We start from the raw sequence: 15,509 nt of genomic DNA, 5'->3' as shown, positions 1-15,509 counted from the left end.
TTGGGGCATGTCTGCCATATGTGCTTCATATCGCCCAAATCAGAACAACCCCTAAAACATACACACTGGATACATAGGAAGGTATTTTGCTATTCTCACTGGGGTGTAACCATCTGGACATAATTTTGTATGAATTCCTTAGGGCTATGACGTTACGGGAAGAACGAAAAAGGGCCTCCCACATCTTGGGCTAGTCCTCAGGGGATTGAAGGGCTCCAAAATCTGCAGTAAGAGGGGGTTGAAGTATTAGAAGCTCCCGAGAGAGAAAAACAATTTCAAGGGGTTATGAATAACTTTTTCAAGGCACTGTATGTTCATTCGCCATGGTCCCACTGTTTATAGGAATGTAGCCGCCCTCTTTCTCACTCCTATGATGGAATAGGTATCATGGACTATAGAGACAAGGACAAATCAGGAGGGATTGGTGAGATTACAAGGTGGCAGAAAAACATAGGCCTCTTGCACACTACAGCTTGAAAAATCGCAGTACAAGGTTTTTTTTTTCTTTACTGATCTAAAATGCAGACCGTTGTTTACCATGTGCCTGTACACACATGCGCATACACAAGCGCTGTTATCTTGGCTAACGAAAAATGTAAAAAATCTGCATTTCCATTCAGTATTTTGCGCCAGTGCGCACAAATGCAGACATAGGAAAATAAATAATACATTTTCCCTAGGAATGTATTGCGTGCGCGAATGAGTGATTTCCAAAATGCAACAACTCTGACCAGCACCTGGAGATTTAGCAGTGGAGCCTGTGGTGAGCCATTTACCTTGGTTTCAGGATTTCCTTCACCTTGCACATGTGCTTTAACCGCTTCAATACTGGGCCTGGGCACTTTTACCCCCTTCCTGCCCAGGCCAATTTTCAGCTTTTAAGTGCTGTTGCATTTTTAATTACAATTGCGCGGTCATGCAACACTGTACCCAAACAAAATTTTTATCTTTTTGAGACCGAGCTTTCTTTTGGTAGTATTCAGTTGCCACTGGGTTTTATTTGTAAATAAGTAATTCTTCTTCTTCACTGATGGGCAGTGGGCACTGATGGGGGGCCCTGATAAGCAGGCAATGAAAGGAAGCACTGATTGGCATCACTGGTCACTGGTAACACTGGGCACTGATTGGCAACACTAATGGGCACTTTTGGGGCTGCACGGATTATCGGTGCAGGTCTCTCCTGTGAGGAAATGCTGCTGATCGACTCTCCTCACCTCACATGCTGTCAGCCGATAAACGACATTTCCTTGTTTATATGTGATCACATGGGTACATTGGCTCTTTACTGAGATTGGGGATGCGCCATGAGAGTGGGGTGATGTCATATGACATCGTCTCAGAACAATATAACCACCCCGCAGCCATCTTTACCCTATATGGCAGGGGGAGGTGGTTAAACCGCACCCTTTTTTTTTTTTTTAAGAAACCTTGCAAGAAAATGGCACAATGTGGTAGTATGCATCGCATACTAGCACATTATGAAATACATTAGAACGAAGCCCTCACCACTGACAAGGCTTCCATCTTCAACTGGTCTTCCTGCTGGGTTAGTGCGCTCGAGCCGTCTAACTGGCCGCGCTGCGATGACATCACTCTCACGCATTTGCGCGGGAGTCACGGACCGGTGACATCACCGGCTTCATGCAGTGTGAATATCTCATAAACCGTTCAAGTTTAGGAGATATTCACTATACCTACAGGTAAGCCTTACCTGTAGGTACAAGTTAAATAAACGTTTACTACCACTTTAAATCAATATCTATGGCTTTGTTATTTATGAGAGCTAAGTTGGTTTTGCCTTTGTGTTCTGTCCACCCAGATGCAATGACATCTGTCATTTGCCAGTTGGTTCCATTCCATTCTGTTGTCTTAACAGTTCACTGTCATAGCATAAGAAATTGGGATGCCATCCCAAAAAAAATAAAAATAACTCTGAGCAGGAGGAGATGAATAATGTCAGTGTATCCAGATTTCTGAAGATATTTCTAGATTGTAAGCTCTAACGCGCAGGGCCCTCTGATCACTCCTGTATTTAATTTTTTGTAACTGTACTGTCTGCCCCCATGTTGTAAAGCACTGTGCAAACTGTTGGCGCTATATAAATCCTGTATAATAATAATAATAAAATTGATTCTTAAACAGAATTCCCAGCTGCTATCTAGGGATTGGGAGGTTATATTTACAGAGCGCATTGTTGCTATGGATGCAGGGAGAGAGACATTTTGAAATTTAGGAAATGTACAGCTGCTTACAATATAAAAATGAATTATGTAGAAATAATTTATAGTGTATTTTCTAGGCATTTCTGGTCCGATCTGTGTTTTTACAAATCTCTGTTTGTCTTGTGCAGCCAAAGACCACGGGCCAAGCCTTGTTGTGCCAAGTATTCATGCATCTGAATGTGGTGGAGACAGACTATTTTGGCATTGAGTTCCAGACAGCACAGTCACAGTGGGTATGTAACGCTACTATGTTTCACTTTACATTCTCAACTCTATTTATATCAGATTTACTTTTATTTTCTTCTTTGCATAATTTGTTTGTGGATTGTTGCTTAAAGGGGTTGTAAACCCTCAATGCATTCTATGCATTTAGGTGAAAAACCTCCTGTGCTGCAGCAGCCCCCCCAGAGCCCCCCTTTTACTTACCTGAACCCGGTCTTTCCAAATCATTGGATTTGATTGACAGTAGCCGGAGCCAATGGTTGCGCTGCTATCAATCTATCCAATCAGGACCCGAGACACCGGCTGGAGCGGATGTGCTCATCTCTGGCGCAGGAACGATCAGGCTCAGGTATGTAAAAGGGGGGCTCTGAGGGGCTGGTGGACTACAAGAGGTTTTTCACCTCAATGCATAGAATGCATTGAGGTAAAAAACCCCTGAGGGTTTACAACCCCTTTCAAGCTTGTGTAAGAATTCAAAAAAGGGGACGGGGCCTGTAGTTACACTCTCTGCATAACTCAGCGAGGAGAACTCTGAGAGCTGATTGGAGGAAAGGGACACACCCCCTTTCACACCTCACAGAAACAAAGCTGAGGCTGTCAATCACCTGCTGTATACTGGAGATCCTCCCCGTCACAATTTTTCTCTTGGTGTTTTGAAAACTTGTCAGAAGTGATTCATGCTGATAGCAGAGGAATGAAGCAGCAGACAAATGACGCTTAGTGCTCTTAACCACTTGCCGCCCGCCCCACCGTCAAATGACGGCAGGGCAGTGCGGCTCTCGTTATGAGTGGACGCCATGACGCGCCCAGAACAGCTGCGCCGTGTTCCTAGGACACGGCGCGACCCCGATCTCTCTAAAGAGCCGGGGCTGTGGCTCTTTAACCATGTGATCGGCTGTGTCCAATCACAGCCGGTTACATGTAAACACGGAGATGCCGGTAATCGGCTCTCCTCTCCTCACACTGAGAGTGTGAGGAGAGGAGAGACGATCAGCGGCATCTCCTCACAGAGGACATCTAGGCATTGTGAACAGGGCACTGATAATCGGTGCCATGATTACAATAAGGCGCCCACCAGTGCCAGCAGTAAGTGCCCACCAGTGCCAGCAAACCGTGCCCACAAGTGTAAGCAGTCAGTACCCATTAGTGATGCCAGTCAGTGCTGGCTATCACTAATGCCCATGAATGCCACCCATCAATGCCTATTGGTGCCACTTATCTGTGCTCACCAGTGCCGCCTATCTTTGCCCGCCAGTGCCGCCTCATCAGTGCCCATCAGTGCAGGAGAAAAAATACTTATTTACAAAATTTACTGACAGAAACTAAGAAAAACTTATTTTTTTCAAAATTTTCAGTCGATGTGATTAAATACCGCCAAAAGAAAGCTCTATTTGTATGTAGAAATGATAATGATAAAAATTTCACATGGTTACAGTGTAGCATGACTGCGCAATTGTCATTCAAAGTGTGACAGCGCTGAAAAATGGCCTGGGCAGGAAGGGGGTGTAAGTGCCCTGTATTGAAGTAGTTAATTGAAACAAGTGCACACTATCGAAGGATATACTTTCTTCAAATTTAATTTCTGATGTTTACAAACACTTTAACTTTGATGCAGCACACAAAGATGTTTCTTTTATACAGTCTCATGAATATTACTGTTTATATCACAGGCTAAAATACCGTAAATCTTTTTACTTATGGCATAGAGGCCAAATGGTGCTTTTGGGATCTTAATGGTAAAAATAATTGAAACAACATGAACTTGTGTGTCAACAGAAAGTGGGAAAAAATAAAACACTCCAGGCAAATATATTAAAATGCGGCTTAATTCTGTGTTTCTTTCGAAGTTTTGAAATCCTGCTTCAATTTAGTTACTGTAATCACCCAAAATATGTAATTATATTAAGCTGCCTAACACCAGCTGAAAGTGGTAATCAAGCCTGTAGTAGGCAGTATCTGCTTTGTAGGCTGAGGGTAAGTTTTTTTTTTTTAGGTAGGTTTACAAAAGGAAGAACATTTAGAGTAGACTTATCAATGTGATGACGTTTTCAATGGTCTTTATCACGAGGGCTCATTTACACCACGTGAATTGATATGCATTGTTCAATGTGGACCCAACAACACTAACAAGCCAATATACAATATTTCCAAAAGGCTTTGTTCAAACCAATGCATCGCACTCATGTGCTTTTTGTGAAAATGTAACGTGCTGCAGTAAAACACAGCACAGCATGCTGTAACAGGTTGCAACACATCACAGCGTGCTGCTATGCATGTTAAAGAATACATAAACCCAACACATATATTCTTGATATGTGCCTGCTGTACCATGTACAGTACTTGTAGGAAAAATTATCCTGTTCTCTTTGTATTGCTTAGCTTGTGTGAATTCCTACCAGTCCCTCTGCTTTCCTATTAAAACCACACTAGGAATGAGAGCACAGCGTGGTCGGTTTTCTGGCTATGCTGATAACTCAGCCTGCGTCCCTCCAATAATCAGACTTCTGCTGACATGCGCCCCCCCTGCAGAGCCATTCAGTGGGAAGATTAGTGTTCTGCTGTTTCTCCTCCTCCAGATCTCCAAGCTTCCTTATGCAGCTGAGTACAGACAGCATGTGATCATTTAAAAAAAAAGGGGGGGGGGGGCTTTATATTTATAATATATATATATATATATATATATATATATATATATATATATATATATATATATATATATATATATATATATATATGTAATATATTACAGTCCGGTCCATAAATATTTGGACATCGACACAATTCTAATCTTTTTGGCTCTATACACCACCACAGTGGATTTGAAATGAAACAAACAAGATGTGCTTTAACTGCAGACTTTCAGCTTTAATTTGAGGGTATTTACATCCAAATCAGGTGAACGGTGTAGGAATTACAACAGTTTGTATATGTGCCTCCCACTTTTCAAGGGACCAAAAGTAATGGGACAATTGGCTGCTCAGCTGTTCCATGGCCAGGTGTGTGTTATTCCCTCATTATCCCATTTACAAGGAGCAGATAAAAGGTCCAGAGTTCATTTCAGGTGTGCTATTTGCATTTGGAATCTGTTTCTGTCAACTCTCAATATGAGATCCAAAGAGCTGTCACTATCAGTGAAGCAAGCCATCATTAGGCTGAAAAAACAAAACAAACCCAAACAAATCGGAGAGATAGCAAAAACATTAGGTATGGCCAAATCAACTGTTTGGAACATCCTTAAAAAGAAAGAACACACGGTGAGCTCAGCAACACCAAAAGACCCGGAAGACCACGGAAAACAACTGTGGTGGATGACTGAAGAATTCTTTCCCTGGTGAAGAAAACACCCTTCACAACAGTTGGCCAGATCAAGAACACTCTCCAGGAGGTAGATGTATGTGTGTCAAAGTCAACAATCAAGAGAAGACTTCACCAGAGTGAATACAGAGGGTTCACCACAAGATGTAAACCATTGGTGAGCCTCAAAAACAGGAAGGCCAGATTAGAGTTTGCCAAACAACATCTAAAAAAGCCTTCACAGTTCTGGTACAACATCGTATGGACAGATGAGATCAAGATCAACTTGTACCAGAGTGATGAGAAGAGTACGGAGAAGGAAAGGAACTGCTCATGATCCAAAGCATACCACCTCATCAGTGAAGCATGGTGGTGGTAGTGTCATGGCGTGGGCATGTATGGCTGCCAATGGAACTGGTTCTCTTGTATTTATTGATGATGTGACTGCTGACAAAAGCAGCAGGATGAATTCTGAAGTGTTTTGGGCAATATTATCTGCTCATATTCAGCAAAATGCTTCAGAACTCATTGGACGGCGCTCCACAGTACAGATGGACAATGACCCGAAGCATACTGCAAAAGCAACCAAAGAGTTTAAGGGAAAGAAGTGGAATGTTATGCAATGGCCAAGTCAATCACCTGACCTGAATCCGATTGAGCATGCATTTCACTTGATGAAGACAAAACAGAAGGAAAAATGCCCCAAGAACAAGCAGGAACTGAAGACAGTTGCAGTAGAGGCCTGGCAGGGATGAAACCCAGCATCTGGTGATGTCTATGCGTTCCAGACTTCAGGCTGTAATTGACTGCAAAGGATTTGCAACCAAGTATTAAAAAGTGAAAGTTTGATGGATGATTGTTAATCTGTCCCGTTACTTTTGGTCCCTTAAAAAGTGGGAGGCACATATACAAACTGTTGTAATTCCTACACTGTTCACCTGATTTGGATGTAAATACCCTCAAATTAAAGCTGAAAGTCTGCAGTTAAAGCATATCTTGTTTGTTTTATTTCAAAACCATTGTGGTGGTGTATAGAGCCAAAAAGATTAAAATTGTGTTGATGTCCCAATATTTATGGACCCGACTGTGTATGTATGTGTGTGTGTGTGTATATGTATGTATGTGTAATATATATATTAATAAAAATATATATATATATGTATATGTGTGTGTGTGTGTGTGTGTGTATATATATACACAAATGTTATGTTTTGCCTTTTTTTTATTTTTATTTTTTTAAACTGAATGGGTTGTTTTACAAGGTAAGCGTTTACATATACTCTATGGAAAGAAAATGGTGTATTTTGGTGCCTGCTGTGAAAATTAAACCTGGGCATCAATACAGTGCATTAAGCAATTGGATGTCAATGCATGGCAACTCAGTCAAGTGCAGTTAACGCAAGCTAAATGCAACGGACTTAGTGTGCATCAGCCTAAGGATTACCTCTATATATACATTTTTCAACACCTGGTTAATTTGCATTGGCTTATCTCAGCCACCTCTACATTCTTTTTGCTGGAGTGTATCTTAAAACCCTAGTACATGTACAATTATTAGGAAACATTTTGTCTTTTTGGCAGTAACATATACCGTACTCATGCGGATCAGTTTGCTCCACACAGTGGCTAAGATTTTTGTTGGCGCTACAGTTCTAAGCACAATGTTCCAAAAGCCAGAGTAACACAGTTCATGTGGCATGTTTAATTGGTTAAATGTTGGGTGGATAAAATATATAATTTAGTATCTGAGAATTTGGTTTATCTGATGTGGAAATTCCCTTTTGAAAAAGTTATAATTCAGCTGACTGCCATTTTTTTTCCATTCTGGGCAGCACATACTTTTCCAGTATGGTCTGTGGTGTTAATCTACAACCAGTTATAAATGTAGCATATGGTAGGAATGAAATTATGTCAATATTTGCCATTTGTCAGTATGTTTGGATTTCTATTCCTGTGGAAGAAATTGTATCTAGCCAGCAACTGCAACTGAAGACTTATATTTTAGCATATATACAGTGGCGTCTCCAGCTTTCATATTTAGGGGGGCACATGGGGGGACAGGGACAAAAGTAGGGGGGCAACTATAAAATGCATGCATGTGTGTGTGTGTATATATGTATGTGTGTGTGTATGTGTGTATATATATATATATATATATATATATATATATATATATATATATATATATATATAATATAAAATCTCCTGGGGCCCTTTACTACGATCCCACAACAGCCCTTTTACATATTCTGCATTGAGCTCCCTTCCTACTGTATTGAGGCCCCACCAGGGTGGCAGAAAACAAGAGATATGTCACCAGCATACCAAGAAAATATAAGAATCCAAAGCAGTGGGAGAACTATCAGGGTTGCAAAGGGTGTTCTGCCACTGTGGGGTTCCCCAGCCTTCTCTTGCTGTCCTGCCCCTGCTATTGACAGCGCTGGTCTGGCATCTCTTGGAATTTACAGGCTGGTTCTCCTGTCCTAAGGATGGGAGAAATCGGTCTGTTTTTTCAGTTACTGAGAGTCCTGGGGGAATCCTTCCTGCAACTCGCTAAAATGAGGATGTAGGGGAAGGAGCAGATCAGGCGGCCGTGGTTGTGTGAGCGCTCGCATTATGCAGTGTCAGCGAGCAGAGGGAGGGGGGAGGAATCACCCGCAGGAGCTGACTGGGGACGCTCTCCTTCTTAGACATTGCCTTTTTGTAAAAAAAAAAAAAAAATGTTTTTTTTAATTGGGGGGCATATGGTGGGGCACAGCATAATGTTGGGGGGGGCCAGGGCCGCCCGATCTGCTCCTTCCCCTACATCCTCATTTTAGCGAGTTGCAGGAAGGATTCCCCCAGGACTCTCAGTTACTGAAAAAACAGACTGATTTCTCCCATCCTTAGGACAGGAGAACCAGCCTGTAAATTCCAAGAGATGCCAGACCAGCACTGTCAATAGCAACCTTTATCAGCTTTAGAGCATTTTTACAGCTGAAAAAGGTCTCTCAGAACCCACTAGTTTTGGGTTTTTTTACTGCTCAAAAAACGCCACTGCCCAAAACTGCTGATAACAGCCTATGTGTGCATGGACACATAGGATAACATGATGGAGAGTTTAATGACTGTAAAAAAAAAATGTCTACAGCCAAAAACAGCTGCTGTAAAAACATCAAAAACGTCCAGTGTGCATGAGGCCTAAAGTTGACATATTGTTCTGCCCAGATGTGAATAGATCTAGCTACCATTTTTGCTTTCTTTCAGCTGTTAGTAAGGTTCTCTGTTTTCTTGCTCGTCCGTTGAGGACTGTCAAGTTATACTGCTGCCTACAAGAGAATTTGGCACTGGTAAAAATCCTTTAGATTTACCTTCAACCATGTAGTGCAAAGGCCTGCCTAAATTGCATACAAATTAAAACTGTTTAGGTTTGACCTCATTATATGGTTTTGGTAAATCTAAAGAAAATTGTATAGTGTGTATCCAGCTTTAGACAGCGCTGAATTTCTCATCTACAGCTACTTCAAATCCTGGAAAGCTCTCAAGTTGTCCAAGCAGCTCAGGTTCCCAGTTTATTGTGTTCTCTCTGCAGCAGACCTGGAGTTTGCACAATACTCCTCCATTGAGTACATCTGGGGATTCTCCTCCTCCTACTCCTACTCCTCCCCAGTACATCTGGGGATTCCCTATGGCGTTCTCCATCTGGGGCTGAGGCAATTTTCCTGTTCCCATCTCTGCAACTCACTGTTGCGAGTACCTAGCTTCTGTTTAAATACTGAGGGAACGTATATGATATTTTGCTACACTAGCATTTGTAGCTGGCTGGCAATTTTTATGTGGAGATCTCAAATTCCCACAGGTAGAGCAATGCTGCATTGAAGTGAATGGCTTTAAGCCCCTGTATTTATGAACCTTTTTTTACTTCTCTGCATCTGTGTATTTATTTACCCGCCCATGCACATTTGACAAAATTTCCTAAATGCTAGACTATAGCATTTGGCAACATACGTTGTATGTGTGGGTAAACGCCTTTCAGCCCGGTTCCCAGTCCACCTGCAAGGTACGGCACTCAGTCTTCCACACCTTCAAACAAGGTCTCTTCAACGTGAAGGCACTTTCCAAGGTAGGGAGATGTTAACCTTTGCGCTTGGACAAATTACATCTCTAAAGCTTGAGTGCAGGAGGTAATCTCCCAGGGTTGCAAACCTAAATTTCCTTTCTCAGTTTTCACCACCCAGCGTACTGTGCCACCTCACAGATTAGCAGATCTCCATCAAGTCTTCTTGGGTCTTCTGGACCAAGATGTCATTGCCCCAGTTCTTGTGGTAGAATAGTTATAGGGATTTTTGTTCCAACTTGTTTTACCATTCCATACCCAATACCTTCCATGGAGTAAACAGAAAAAAGAAAAGAATGCCTGTGATGTCACATGATCATGGCCTTAGATAAGTAAATAGAACGTTTTAGCTAGTTTCCTCCTTCTTTTTTTTTTTTTTTTTTTTTTTAATCATCTTTAAAGTGGTTGTAAACTTTGTTAAACCACTTGTACCTACATGTAAGCCTTATTATAGGTACTGTAAATATCTCCTAGTCACTATATGCACTGCTGCCAACGTGCACAGTTTAGGAGATAGTCACTATATGCACTGCTGCCGTCTTTGGCGCATGCGCACCGAAGAAACGGCCATCTCTTGCAGTTCCTTCAGTACCTGTGCCCTGACTGACGGCACCCGCATGTATGCACGGGAGTGACGTAATTGCGGCTCCGGCCAATCACAGCGCTGGAGCCCGCGAACCCGGAACTATGGTGAAAGATGTCAGCAATGGGAGCGGAGTGCGGGCTGCACTGCACAGCATTGTTGTAAGGTAAGTGTTTCATAGTGAGCTAGTATGCGATGCATACTAGCTCATGGGGGTCTTTTTTTTTTTCCAGAGTAGGGCTTTAAAACCCCTTTTTACTATTATTTTTTTTTTTCTAATTGTCTTCATGAATTGTGTAATTTTTGTGCTGAAGTTTGGTATGTTTCACATAATTAGTAGTAGCGAGTGAGAGACTCTGCATAAGAAGATCCACCCATGATATTCTGTTTTTAATTATTACAATATAGCACTGTCAATGTCCATAAAAAGCAAACTCTCCTATGTGTTTCTATTTTAGGTGTGGTTGGAGCCTCTAAAATTTGTATGCAAGCAGCTGCGCAGTAAGTTGACTTATTATTTTGTTTGATGGGTGGGTTGATTTGTCACAACTTTAATAAACATTTGTAATACCAATATAGCTGTACGTGATTGATCGGGAAGGATTGTGTTACAAAATTTTACATTCCAACTCCTAATATAAACAAATTGCAGTGTGACTGTTTTGCAAATAGTTGATTTAAAACCTTGTTGTAAGTGTGCGTAAAATATATATATATATATATATATATATATATATATATATATATATATATATATATATATATATATATATATATATATATATATATATATATATAAATATAAATTTATTAATAGTTGCAGTGCATCCGGAAAGTATTCACAGCGCTTCACTTTTTCCACGTTTTGTTATGTTACAGCCTTAGTCCAAAATGGATTCAATTCATTATTTTCCTCAGAATTCTACAAACAATACCCCATAATGACAACGTGAAAGAAGTTTGTTTGAAATTTTTGCAAATTTATTAAACAGTTAACGACCGCACAGTAGCCGAATGACGTCTACAGCGCGGCTCGATAACTCTGGGAGGGCGTACATTGACGTCCTCCCAGAATCCCACTCCTGCACACCCCCTGGGGTGCGTACCCGGGAATTTCTGTGACCGCCTGGTCCAGAGGATCATGAATTACGGTAAATGGCTGCTGATAGCGGGCATTTACCACGTGATCGCTCTGTCAAATGACGGCGCGATCATTTGTAAACAATCCGCCGTCATGTCTGGTTCCTCTCTCCCCTCTCTGTACCAATCAGTACAGTGTGAGCGGAGAGGGGAGAGATCGGTTGCAGCAGCGCTGTGGGCTGGATCTGTAGTGCCCACAGCGCTGATATGTACCCATTACAGCCTCATCCAGCCATCCATCCATGCTCATCCATCCATCCTCAGCAATACTCATCCATCCATCCATGCTCAGCAATACTCATCCATCCATTCTTAGCCATACTCAGCCACACCCAGTGGTGCTCGGCCGTACTTGCGTACTCGGCCGTACTTGCGTACTCGGCCGTACTTGCGTACTCGGCCGTACTCACGTGCTCGGCCGTACTCATTCATGCTCAGTCATCCCATCCATATTCAGTCATCCCCATCCATGGCTCATCCATCCCACATCAGTTCTCATCCATGCCATATCCATGCCACTACAGTGCCTTAAAAGTGTAATAGGTAGTCAAAATAGATTTGAAATGTGTGCCCCTAGAACACCTGATGGTGCTCCCTGCATGTTGGGCCTCTGTATGTGGCCAGGCTGTGGAAAAGTCTCCCACATGTGGTATCGCCGTACTCAGGAGGAGTAGGAGAATCTATTTTGGGGTGTAATTTTTGTGTATGCTATGTGTTGGCAATATTGTATAAATGGACAACTTTGTGTAAAAAAAAAAAAAAAAAAAATCCGTTTTCATTTTCTTTACACATTTTCCAAAAACTTGTAGAAAAAAATTACATGTTCAAAAGACTCATTATGCCTCATAGATTATGCGTTAGGTTGTTTTCTTTCCAAAATGTGGTCATTTTTGGGGTGTTTCCATTGTCCTGGTGCTCCAGGGCCTTCAAAAGTGTAAAAGGTAGTCAAGAAATTATATGTGTAATTTATGCTCCAAGAACACCTGATGGCGCTCCTTGCATGTTGGGCCTCTGTATGTGGCCATGCTGTGTAAAAGTCTCACACATATGGTATCGCCATACTAGGGAGGAGTAGTAGAATGTGTTTTGGGGTGTAATTTTGCTATGGATATGCTGTGTGTGTGAAATAACCTGCTAATATTATAATTTTGTGAAAAAAAGAAAAAAAAATCTTGATTGTCGCAAAGAATTGTGGGAAAAAATTACAACTTCAAAAAACTCACCATGCCTCTTATTAAATACCTTGGAATGTCTACTTTCCAAACAGGGGTCATTTGGGGGTATTTGTACAATCCTGGCCTGTTAGGGTCTCAAAAATGAGATAGGCCGTCAGTGCACCAGGTGTGATCAATTTTCAGAGATTGGCACCATTACTTTCACAAAGACTAAATAATATCCAACGATTTGGGTTATTTTTACCAAAGATATGTAGCAGTATAAATTTTGGCCAAAATTTATGAAGAAAAATTACTAAGTTGCTAAATTTTATAACAGAAACAAAGAAAAATGCATATTTTTACAGAATTTTCGGTCTTCTTTTCTTTTATAGCGCAAAAAATAAAAAACCCAGTGGTGATTAAATACCACCAAAAGAAAGCTCTATTTGTGAAAAAAGGACACAAATTTCATAGGTACAGTGTTGCATGACTGAGTAATTGTCATTCAAAATGTGAGAGCACTGAAAGCTGAAAATCGGTCTGGTCAGGAAGGGGGATTAAGTGCCCAGTGGTCAAGTGGTTAAATATAAAAAAGAAAAAATAACATGTACATAAGTATTCACAGCCTTTGCCATGACACTCAAAATTAAGCTCAGGTGCATCCTGTTTCTACTGATAATCCTTGAGATTTTTCTACAACTTGATTGGAGTCCACCTGTGGTAAATTCAGTTGATTGAACGTGATTTGGAAAGGCATACACCTGTCTATATAAGGTCCCACCGTTAATAGTGCATATCAGATCTGTGGCATAAGGCCGGGTTTACACTGGTGTGACAAACGCTCCGACATTGAGAACTCATGTCGCATGACGTGTAAAAATCAATGTTTCCCTATGGGAGCCGTCTTTACTGGTCCGACTTTGAAAATGCTCCCTGTACTACTTTGGTCCGACTTTGATCCTTCGTCAGCCCAATGACTATCATTGAAGTAAGATCAAAGTCGGATCGCTGTCTTGCATGATCCGACTTTGGCATGCAACTTGTGCTCTGATGATCTTGAGGGGGAACTCCCCGCTAAATTTTAAATAAAAAACCGGCATGGGTTCCCCCTCCAAGAGCATACCAGGCCCTTCGGTCTGATATGGATTTTAAGGGGAACCCCCTTTGCCGAGAAAAACGGCGTGGGGGTCCCCCCAAAATCTATACCAGACCCTTATCTGAGCATGCAGCCCGACCGGTCAGGAAAGGGGGTGAGGACGAGCGAGCTGCCCCCCCTCCTGAACCGTACCAGGCCGCATGCCCGCAACATGGGGGGTGGGTGCTTTGGGGCAGGGGGGTGCCCTGCGGCCCCCCACCCCAAAGCACCTTGTCCCCATGTTGATGAGGACAAGGGCCACTTTCCGACAACCCTGGCCTTTGGTTGTCGTGGTCTTTGGGCGGGGGGCTAATCGGAATCCGGGAGCCCCCATTTTATAAGGGGCCCCCCAGATCCCGGCCCCCCACCATAGTTGAATGAGTATGACTTCGGGGGTCTCTTCCGACTTCTCCGCGCTCTCCGGCCTCTTCTCCGCTCTCTCCAGTTCTTCTCCCGGGCTCTTTTGCCCGCTCTTTTGCTAGTGGTGGCCCGGTCTTCTCCGTCGTTTTCTTCCCTCTTCTCTTCTTCTGATGTTGACACGACGCGCTCTCCCGTGACATCACCCGGTGACCACGCCCCATGCCTATATAAGTCGTTGCGCACACGGTATTACAGCGGGGGAGAGCATCATGTCAACATCGGAAGAAGAGAAGAGGGAAGAAGACGGAGAAGACCGGGCCACCGCTAGCAAAAGAGCGGACAAAAAGAGCAGAAGATAGCGGAGGAGCCCGGCAGAAGATACCAGAGAGCAGGAGAAGAACTGGAGAGCGCAGAGAAGTCAGAAGAGACCCCCGAAGTCAGAAGAAGACCCCCGGAGCTGCCTAATTACTTTAAAAACCTGTCTAGTGTGTTTTTTTAATTGAAACTTTTTCCTAGGTGAATGGGTAGGGTACGATGTACCCCATACTCATTCATATAGGGTGGGGGGCCCCCTTATTTAAGGGGGCTCCCGGATTCCGATAAGCCCCCCGCCCGCAGACCCCGACAACAAATGGCCAGGATTGTCGGGAAGAGGCCCTTGTCCTCATCAACATGGGGACAAGGTGCTTTGGGGTGGGGGGGCACCCACCCCCCCATGTTGAGGGCATGCGGCCTGGTACGGTTCAGGAGGGGGGGAGGGGCGATCGCTCGTCCCCACCCCCTTTCCTGACCGGCCGGGCTGCGTGCTCGGATAAGGGTCTGGTATGGATTTTGGGGGGACCCCCACGCCGTTTTTTCAGCGTAGGGGGTTCCCCTTAAAATCCATACCAGACCCAAGGGCCTGGTATGCTTCTGGAGGGGGAACCCATGACGATTTTTTATTTAAAATTTGGCGTGGAGTTCCCCCTCAAGACTCATACCAAGCACAGTGCCTGGTATTGGCGGGGATCCAAGTCGGATCCCTGTTCATTGAAAGTCGGATGTATGTCGGCTTCAAGTCGCAGGGCAAAGTCTGATCCAAAGTAGGACGGCTGTCTTGTCACACCAGTGTAAACCTGGCCTAAATCAAGCCATGAAGTTCAAGGAATTGTCTGTAGACCTCCGAGACAGGATTGTATTGAGGCACAGATCTGGGGAAGGGTACAGAAACATTTCTGCAGCATTAAAGGTCCCAGTGAGCACAGTGGCCTCCATCTGTGAATGGAAGAAGTTTGGAACCACCAGAACTCTTCCCAAAGCG

The 15,509-nt window shown here is 43.1% G+C and overlaps 1 protein-coding gene across 1 annotated transcript in view; it reads left to right on the top strand.

Moving 5' to 3' along the window:
* Positions 1 to 15,509, top strand: part of FARP2 (FERM, ARH/RhoGEF and pleckstrin domain protein 2) — a 241,790-nt gene that overhangs the window by 70,690 nt on the left and 155,591 nt on the right. Inside the window, exons 3-4 of the mRNA XM_073625766.1 lie at positions 2,351 to 2,455; positions 10,876 to 10,918. Of these exons, the coding sequence (XP_073481867.1) occupies positions 2,351 to 2,455; positions 10,876 to 10,918 (148 nt within the window). The remainder of the gene's footprint in view (positions 1 to 2,350; positions 2,456 to 10,875; positions 10,919 to 15,509) is intronic.

Source organism: Aquarana catesbeiana, linkage group LG04 (assembly GCF_042186555.1).
Source record: "Aquarana catesbeiana isolate 2022-GZ linkage group LG04, ASM4218655v1, whole genome shotgun sequence".
Lineage (NCBI taxonomy): Eukaryota > Metazoa > Chordata > Amphibia > Anura > Ranidae > Aquarana > Aquarana catesbeiana.
The sequence above is the reverse complement of the archived record's forward strand: the minus strand, read 5'-3'. Positions and strand labels throughout refer to the sequence as shown.